The sequence below is a fragment of the Brassica oleracea genome, chromosome C9, assembly GCF_000695525.1.
Source record: "Brassica oleracea var. oleracea cultivar TO1000 chromosome C9, BOL, whole genome shotgun sequence".
Classification (NCBI taxonomy): domain Eukaryota; kingdom Viridiplantae; phylum Streptophyta; class Magnoliopsida; order Brassicales; family Brassicaceae; genus Brassica; species Brassica oleracea.
In genome coordinates, this window is record NC_027756.1 from 45142177 (window position 1) to 45150430 (window position 8254).

Consider the following 8254-nt stretch of genomic DNA (forward strand, 5'->3'; position numbering starts at 1 on the left):
TATTAAGTTCCACAAACATAAAAACATAAAATTTAAAAGAAAATTTAATATTAAGAAAAAATAACTTTAATAATGATAAACTATAATATATGTGCCTCATTAAACTATTTTGTAACTATTTGATCAAACGATGTTTATTTTAAAATTTTATTTTTAGTTTTTTATCTCTTAAAAATAAGCAGTAAAAAAAATATGATTTTAATAATATTATATCAGTAAAATATAATTTATCAATTTTTTTTGCTGTAATTGAAAGATATTATATAGTCAACTAAATATATGAAAAATAAATAAAACATTTCAATATTACTAATTATAAACTATTTTTAGACAATTAAACATATATCAGTTTATGTTACTTAATTATTTTATGTAATCATCTAAGAAAATATATAGATATATAAAATTATTTTTATTACTTTGAATTTTTTGTATTGTTTAAAATTATGTTTTAAAAGAAATAATATTTCTTTTCTAATATCAAGATTATCTGTGTAAATTGTTTTTAATGAAATCACATTATATAGAAATTTATAATTTTCATCTAAGAAAATATAGATACGAAGAAAGTATTTTATTACTTCAAAAATATATTTTATGCTATTTAAAAATATTTTTTAAATGTAATATTACTATTTTGTGAACTTTAGTTTTTTTATGAAATCATATTATATATACATATATTTTCGTTTTTCAATTCTTTTTTTTTTAACTTTATAAAAAAGTTCCTTTTCGTTTTTCAATTCTTTTCAATTCTGATGACCTTGTTTGGGCCCCCACTAAAACGCTCGCTGGGCCTTTATTGTTCTCATCAGGATTTGCGCTGTACACTTAAAAAAAAAAAAGCTCCCTCTCCTCTCCGACAAGAAAAGAGAAAGTGGCAGCAAATCGAGTTCTCTTTCCGATTCAGATTCATCTTCTCCTGTTGTAGCAGCTACGAGCAGACTGAGAGCGAGAGGGAATGGTGACGTACGTGAGCGCGTTGTTCTACGGAGTAGGAGGGATAGTCGTCGCCGGCGTGGGGCTGCTCGTTGCCTTCCAGGAGAAGCTCGTCTACGTCCCTGTTCTCCCCGGCTTATCCAAGTCGTATCCCATCACTCCCGCCAGGCTCAATCTCATCTACGAGGACGTCTGGCTTCGATCCTCCGATGGCGTGCGCCTCCACTCTTGGTTCATCAAAGTGTTCCCCGATTGTCGAGGTTTTTAATCGATTCATGTGTTTCGGAAAGTTTCTGACTTTGTGGGAAATTTAGGGTTTTTGATGTCTCTTTATTAGATTTGTGAAATTAAACCTAAAAAATCATACTAAATCAGTTTCATTTCCCTTTGTTGATAGAGTAACTTAGCTTGATTCGATCTAGTTCTGAGTGTTGGTGTTTGACATGCAGGTCCAACCATTCTATTTTTCCAGGAGAATGCTGGAAGTATCCTTTTTTCCTTAGCCATTTCTTGGTGTTTGTTTGGTTGATACAACAGCTCAGTGTTTTTGTTTCTTTTATCTGTATGCTCTCCAAGGAGTTTCGTGTTTAATCTACCAAATAAACATTCAATGTCTCCAAGGACTCCTTGCCTTGTTACGGCCTTCACCTTAGAACACTAGATATTGCACATCGTCTAGAGATGGTTCGCATCATGATACAGAAATTGAAGTGTAATGTATTCATGCTTTCATATCGTGGGTCAGTTCTCTTTTCTCTTTTCTCTTAATGGTTTGTTCTTAATTAAAGCATTGGGTCTGTTTATACAAATGCTGACTGTTTAACTTGCTTACGTTATAACTGATTTATTTTCCGTGCAACCAGCTATGGGGAAAGTGAGGGTTATCCGTCACAGCATGGAATCATAAAAGATGCTCAGGTTTGCTTGTCTCTCTAGGTCTATTTTTATCCTTAAAACTCTTGTCTTATGCCTCCGTCTATTTGCCTTTTGTTTTTATAGGCTGCGTTGGATCACCTTTCTCAAAGGGCAGACATTGATACTTCTAGAATAGTTGTATTTGGAAGGTCCCTTGGAGGAGCTGTTGGAGCTGTGCTTACCAAAAATAATCCCGAAAAGGTGTGTTTCTAAATATTCCATGTCATGAGCCGTTGGATCTGTGCTTTTAGTATTACTTTTGATACCTACACGTCAAATAGTTGTACGTTGACCATCTCTACACTGTCTTTATATAGGTATCTGCGTTGATTCTGGAAAATACATTCACATCCATTCTTGATATGGCTGGTGTTTTGCTGCCCTTCTTGAAGTGGTTTATTGGAGGAAGTGGTACTAAAAGCCTGAAACTTCTTAATTTTGTTGTCCGCTCCCCCTGGAAGACAATTGATGCTATTGGTGAGGTAAGAAGCGATGTAGACTCTTGCAGATGAATCCTTTTCGTACACAGTTTGCATACGCCATTGGAAATGACTCAAATATGCAGATTGCATTAATATACCTTAAACACCACGCTGCCATAAACTTTTATGCTAGAAAGTGCGTCATTAGTTGATTCTCTAGCAGCTCACTGATAAACTGATCTTGAAACAAGAACAGGTCAAACAACCTGTACTTTTCCTCTCTGGACTGAAAGATGAGATGGTCCCTCCGTTTCACATGAAAATGCTGTATGCGAAAGCGGCTACCCGTAACTCGCAATGCACCTTTGTGGAATTTCCAAGCGGGATGCATATGGATACATGGCTGACTGGTGGTGACGTCTACTGGAGAACGGTCATGCAGTTCCTTGCAAAGCATGCGCCTGAGGAGAGGAAAGCCGATACAGGTAACTTAATATCTCACGATGTTTGTTTTATAGATGCTTATTGATATGTTTTGCTCCCGAATCAAAAACTCTAGGCTTGAGACATTGGTCTCTGATCTGACAGGAACGTAACTAGCTGACGAAGCTGTGTGTTTAGAGGAAGTTTCAACTCAGTTGGCTCCTACTGCAACCTGAAACATTAGTATCTTTATAAGCATATGTGTGTGTGTGTGGGTATGTTGCATTATGGGAGTGGCAGATACAATTTGTACTGAGAGTAAGATGCTGGATAAGGGAGCCTGTGGGAGATGGCAAATGTACGTTAATCATATGCATTTTTGCGTTGTTTCAGTTTTGCTTTCGTCTGTTTTTTTGGGGGTTTTTTTTAGTCAATTTTTTTGGTTATTTAACGGTTGGTTGGTGGCTTCTCTTATGATACTAACCCTTCCCTCTAAAGGATAATTGCACTGTAGATGATTGAGAAAGTGGAAAGACACTGGTTATATGATTAAAATCTCGAATTTGTTGTTTAAGTCTGGTCTATGATCTATTTTCTTGTAATACAGAAAGAGATGTTATACCCAAACACTTGTAAAAGACTCATTTGGATCCATCGAAAGGCAACGGATAATGTGATTCGATCTCCATGCATGTTCGGTACAAGTTTCATCTTGCATGCCATTCCAGAAATTTATAAGTTTTATAAAACAACTTTTTGTTTCGTTCGTTCACACACCATATAATAGTTTCTATAGGAGTGTTGGTCAGGCCTGGGAATTTTATAAGCCGAATCCGGATCCGGATAGTAAAATGTTGGATCCGTCAAAGCCGAATACGGATCCGGATATCTTGATTTTTTAGTTCAGATATCCGGATCCGTAAATTTTATTAATAACTATCTTAAAAATAGTAATATCGATATATAAAAATTAATTTTATTTAATATATTTTCATTTTATAATAGTATATATAAATTTTATGTAAATTTTGTAATATTATACATAGAAATAATTAAAAACATTATATATATTTTTATTTTTAAATAATTGTTAATATTTTATATATATTAATATTATTTTTTATTTATTTTAAGGATCTAAATCCGGATCCGGATATCCGCCGGATATTATAATTTTTAGAAGGATATCCGACACCGGATATCCGCGAACACCGGATCCGGATAAGGATAGTAAAATTATGAATCCGCCGGATAAAGATCCGGATCTGGATATCTTAAAATTGCTCGGATACCCGATCTGGTCTAGGCTAGTCTTGTGACATTTATATTTGAGTATTTTGTCACTTTCTTTTTGGGATTTTTACTAAGAGACATGGATGGTGGTGTATTCAATTATTATTATCTAACTTACAAAGAAGTGTTTGACGTGTGACTAGACCAGGGCCTGTCACTATCCACGGAGCTTCTTTCGTCTTCATTCAATATTATTTGTTTTTGTTCTTGAATTAATTTTTGCTGCTTTATCATCTCACTCAAAAAAAGAGTTGTGCTTTTTCAAAAAGACACAAACCTGAGTGCTGCTTGTCTCAGAGAGGTAGATGGAAGGAGAAGGAGGAGGAGGAGGAGGTGCGCACTACAACCCTCGAACTGTTGAAGAAGTCTTCCGAGATTTCAAGGGCCGTCGAGCTGCCATCCTCCGAGCTCTCACCACTGGTCTTTCTTTCTTTCTTCTTGTCTTTTTTTTTTTTTTAAACTTTGAATCTTGTCTTATGGGTTCTCAATTTTGCTTTTCCTAAGATTGTTTGGTGCATAATTCAGTCTTTTCTAATTCTATTTTTACAGATGTGCAAGAGTTTTTCCAGCAATGCGACCCTGGTTAGTGTTTTTAGATATCTATGTACTTTCGCATTAAGTCAAGCTGCTTAACTTGTCACCCATTTTTCACTTCTTGGTTCCTTCTAGGCTAGAAGTTTATTTTGTAGTGATTCCTTGTGCATCTATTGTTAATTTCCAACTTGCTTCTTATGTTGTGCTGCAGATTTGCTGTCTGTAGTTTTTTTTTTGTCTGGTTTCCGGATTTGACAGCATGGTAACAGAGTCTTAATAGTGACACTGAAAGTTACATCATCTTTGCCTTTCTGCTTACTTTTCGTTTGGTACTGGTCTCCCCATAGTTTTCGTTTCGCCTTTGCTGCTGTTATCTTTATTTACTTCTTGCTTTATGGCTTCAGTCTCACAACAACCACACATGATTTCTTTATTAATTAAGAAACACTATATGCTGAGTCTTGAGTCTTGACTATATACCGGAATATCGTTTTCTAAGAGTATATCATGTCATAACTTTCTGTGCTAGTTGACAAGCTCAAGTTTATACTGTATGACTATTTAATGACGTTTCAGAGAAGGACAATCTTTGCTTGTATGGATTCCCGAATGAAGTGTGGGAAGTTAACTTACCAGCTGAAGAAGTACCTCCGGAGCTCCCCGAACCTGCACTCGGCATCAACTTTGCCAGAGATGGAATGCAAGAAAAAGACTGGCTTTCTCTCGTTGCTGTCCACAGTGATGCCTGGTTACTCTCTGTCTCCTTTTTCTTCGGTTCAAAATTTGGTTTTGATAAAGTTGACAGGTATCCTTCTTTCTTTCTTGATTAGTATGCCTTCTCTTCTTACCATTATCGTCGTATCTCCAGTACACTAACCCGTGCACTTACTAATTCAGGAAGCGTTTGTTCAACATGATAAATGAGTTTCCTACTATATTTGAAGTTGTGACTGGAACTGCGAAAAATCAAACAAAGGAGAAGCCCTCTTCAGCAAATCAAAATGGCAACAGATCCAAGTCAAATTCAAAAGTGGTAAGATTCATGCTGTCCTTTTAATGAGGTTTAGAGCATTAAGTCTTTTGTTTATAAAACTAGGAACAAACCAAACTAAAGAACCCTGAGATGAATTCTATAGCTTCTGTTACTATCCCAAACCTCTCCTTCTCTGCGAACCTCAAGCATTGTTAAAACACACGTATGATTATGATGCACATTATTGTATGTTCCTCAAACATCTTTTTTTTTTCATTATTTCCATCATAGATTGCAAGATCTTACACAATTTGCTGTTGACCCTCTAAAACGTAGACTGAACACAGTATTGTTACTTCCTTAACCGTAGTTTTGTTAATCTCATGGCATAACAAATCTCTTGGTTTGATTGAGGCATAACAAAGGTGAGCAGTGTCTTCAGTTGTAATCCTTGGATCTCCAATTAGCATGAATTCTAAGAGGTCTACCTCTAGTTTCCGATTATTATCTTTGTAAGATTTACACTGCTATGCTGGTGTAGTTAATATTTTCCTTGATCTAAAATGCAGAGAGTTTTAGATGGCAAAAGCTCAAAGACAATACAAGCCATGGAGGAAGAAGGACTAGAGGAAGAGGAAGAGGAGAAAGAAAAGGAAGAGGATGAAGAGGAACATGGCGAAACACTGTGTGGAGCTTGTGGAGATAACTATGCTGCTGATGAATTCTGGATATGCTGTGACATGTGCGAGAAATGGTTCCATGGGACATGTGTGAAGATCACTCCAGCTAGAGCTGAGCATATCAAGCACTACAAGTGCCCTTCTTGCAGCAACAAAAGAGCTCGACCCTAACATGTTTTATTCCACTTATTAGTCTTAGCTATCTATCTTTCTATCCATCCCAAAATTGTAAAATACAACTTTAATTATGTTTGAGCACGTCAGTACTTGAATCCTCAAATATAACTTTGTTTAACTCAACTTGTAGTATTTGATAATATATGTTTCACAAGGCCATGTCAAGCCGTTTAAAATCTTCATAACCCATTACAAATTTTCAAACTACTGATGATTGATTACACCTGAACATTAACAGACAGTTTTATTCCAACTACATATCAGCCTAGAGTTCAGCTCTTGTGTTTTCGGAAACGCCAAGAAGCTTGGCCAGTTCCCCGCTCTCATGCGCGTCTACTGTATCTGAAAAACCAGAAACAATAACACAAATCTATCAATCACCAAAATGCTGTCAAATGCAAACACATTTATCTTGAAGGAGAAAGTAAAAGTATTACCATCTGAACCTCCGATATGCTTTCCGTTAATGAAAACCTGTGGAACTGTTCGCCTTCCAACAGTCTCTCCAAGTGCACTCTGGATACTCCCCCCATCCTCTGAAAGACCCAATTTTTACAAAAAAAAAACATATTTCAGTCGTTAGTCACAAATGAATCTTCTATATGCTTACTGATCCTTTTCAAAGTTAAGAAGTAAATATAAACGTCTGCGAGTCAAGACTCAAGAGGTAAGAAACATAGTTGGAACGCACCTCTTTCGTCAAGCTCGACAACATGAGGAACCTGATTCAGCTCACCGAACACAGATTTAGCTCTCCTGCAATACCTGTTGACACCAACCAATGATTCATAATCATATATAAGTATATAAGCTCACTACATAGCTCTAAGAAAGTTCAAAGCTTTAAGCAAGAGAAGAAGTACACAGCACAGAACTGAACTCAAATGGCTCATTACCACAATGTATATATCTAAATTCAAACTCACAGAAATCTCAATCCACCGAATACAGTAACAACAGGCGAGGCATGAAGACGAAGTTTAATTGGATTCAAGTTCCACACAGATTCATATACGCAATGGGGAGTTTTGGGTCAAAGTAGCATGGTACATAACAACGAGTGTTCCATAAAGTTTCAATTTTTTTTTCCCAGGTTTCAATTGATAAGATCTAAAAACAAAAACGCAAATCAAGGCACCTAAAAGATCCAATTTTTACGAGAGTCGGAAGATCAGTGATTCGGAGAGAGAGAGAGAGAGAGGTACGGGCAGTAGGATTTGGAGAAGATGACGATCTTGTGGGAAGAGATGGTCTTCTTAACAAAGTCTGCGGACGAAGCGGAGGAGACCATGGAAATGGATGCAGCTAGTGTGACGAGCAACGTTAGCATCGAGATGGATCTGATCATTGTCATGGCTCTGCTTTTTTCTTTTTTTCTCACTCAGATCTGCAGGATCTAAAGTTGAATCTGTAGATGGTGTAGTACACTGGCAAGTTGTTGTGAGTTATTATGACTAACTAACCCGATCCAGCCTAACCGGGCCCGGTTAGGTCAAATCGAAGTATTAGGGACATCAGAGTGGATGTGAATGGAAAGATTTAGGTCTGGGCGTTCGGGTACCCGTTGGCATTCGGATCGGGTTTTTTGGGTTTTCGGATTTTCAGGTTTACGCTTCTAGGTCTCATACTAAAATTTTATTAGTACGGGTCGGGTTCGGATAATAACACTTCGGGTTCGGTTCAAAATTGTATTGCATCATAAAACCCATAAAGTAATCATATATCGTACGGATTCGGGTTATATCGGTTCGGTTCGGATATAACCAAAGTAAAAAACAAAATTTTTGAAGTAAAACATAAAGAAAAACATCTAAATTAAATAAAAATTAATCTATCACATATAAAATTGATAAAATAACAATAAAATGTTAAATCAAGCATGAAAACAAACATCATTT

At 36.3% G+C, this 8254-nt stretch overlaps 3 protein-coding genes across 4 annotated transcripts; 2 read left to right on the plus strand and 1 right to left on the minus strand.

Moving 5' to 3' along the window:
- Window positions 1–839: 839 nt before the first annotated feature.
- Window positions 840–3273, plus strand: LOC106313277 (protein bem46). Of its 2 annotated transcripts, none has more exons than XM_013751047.1 (8): window positions 840–1199; window positions 1389–1424; window positions 1601–1679; window positions 1803–1857; window positions 1939–2055; window positions 2172–2336; window positions 2533–2761; window positions 2836–3273. In XM_013751047.1, exons 1-8 carry the CDS (start codon window positions 962–964, stop codon window positions 2859–2861), a joined length of 945 nt encoding a protein of 314 aa, XP_013606501.1. In that variant the 5' UTR covers window positions 840–961; the 3' UTR covers window positions 2862–3273. The 2 variants fall into 2 exon arrangements, with proteins under 2 accessions (XP_013606501.1, XP_013606502.1); XM_013751048.1 differs by having other exon boundaries at window positions 2865–3273.
- Window positions 3274–4207: 934 nt separating this feature from the next.
- On the plus strand, window positions 4208–6515 carry LOC106319504 (PHD finger protein ALFIN-LIKE 5). Its single transcript, XM_013757853.1, has 5 exons — window positions 4208–4412; window positions 4542–4574; window positions 5103–5331; window positions 5424–5559; window positions 6069–6515. Exons 1-5 carry the CDS (start codon window positions 4298–4300, stop codon window positions 6348–6350), a joined length of 795 nt encoding a protein of 264 aa, XP_013613307.1. The 5' UTR covers window positions 4208–4297; the 3' UTR covers window positions 6351–6515.
- On the minus strand, window positions 6447–7870 carry LOC106319505 (glutaredoxin-C4-like). Its single transcript, XM_013757854.1, has 4 exons — window positions 7562–7870; window positions 7048–7121; window positions 6794–6892; window positions 6447–6698 (listed from the first exon to the last, which is right to left on the minus strand). The coding sequence occupies exons 1-4, from the start codon at window positions 7708–7710 to the stop codon at window positions 6622–6624; spliced, it is 399 nt and encodes a 132-aa protein (XP_013613308.1). The 5' UTR covers window positions 7711–7870; the 3' UTR covers window positions 6447–6621.
- Between the last annotated feature and the right edge of the window lie 384 nt (window positions 7871–8254).

Bases quoted from the DNA above. Each gene is read 5' to 3' on its own strand.
- LOC106313277 (XM_013751047.1), top strand. From the start codon at position 962: ATGGTGACGTACGTGAGCGCGTTGTTCTACGGAGTAGGAGGGATAGTC. The intron at 1,680-1,802 runs GTCAGTTCTCTT...CCGTGCAACCAG, and splicing joins TTCATGCTTTCATATCGTGG to CTATGGGGAAAGTGAGGGTT. The intron at 2,056-2,171 runs GTGTGTTTCTAA...GTCTTTATATAG, and splicing joins CCAAAAATAATCCCGAAAAG to GTATCTGCGTTGATTCTGGA.
- LOC106319504 (XM_013757853.1), top strand. From the start codon at position 4,298: ATGGAAGGAGAAGGAGGAGGAGGAGGAGGTGCGCACTACAACCCTCGA. The intron at 4,413-4,541 runs GTCTTTCTTTCT...CTATTTTTACAG, and splicing joins CCTCCGAGCTCTCACCACTG to ATGTGCAAGAGTTTTTCCAG. The intron at 5,332-5,423 runs GTATCCTTCTTT...TTACTAATTCAG, and splicing joins GGTTTTGATAAAGTTGACAG to GAAGCGTTTGTTCAACATGA.
- LOC106319505 (XM_013757854.1), bottom strand. From the start codon at position 7,710: ATGACAATGATCAGATCCATCTCGATGCTAACGTTGCTCGTCACACTA. The intron at 7,122-7,561 runs GTACCTCTCTCT...TGGTGTCAACAG, and splicing joins TTCTCCAAATCCTACTGCCC to GTATTGCAGGAGAGCTAAAT. The intron at 6,699-6,793 runs GTAATACTTTTA...CTGGTTTTTCAG, and splicing joins GCATATCGGAGGTTCAGATG to ATACAGTAGACGCGCATGAG.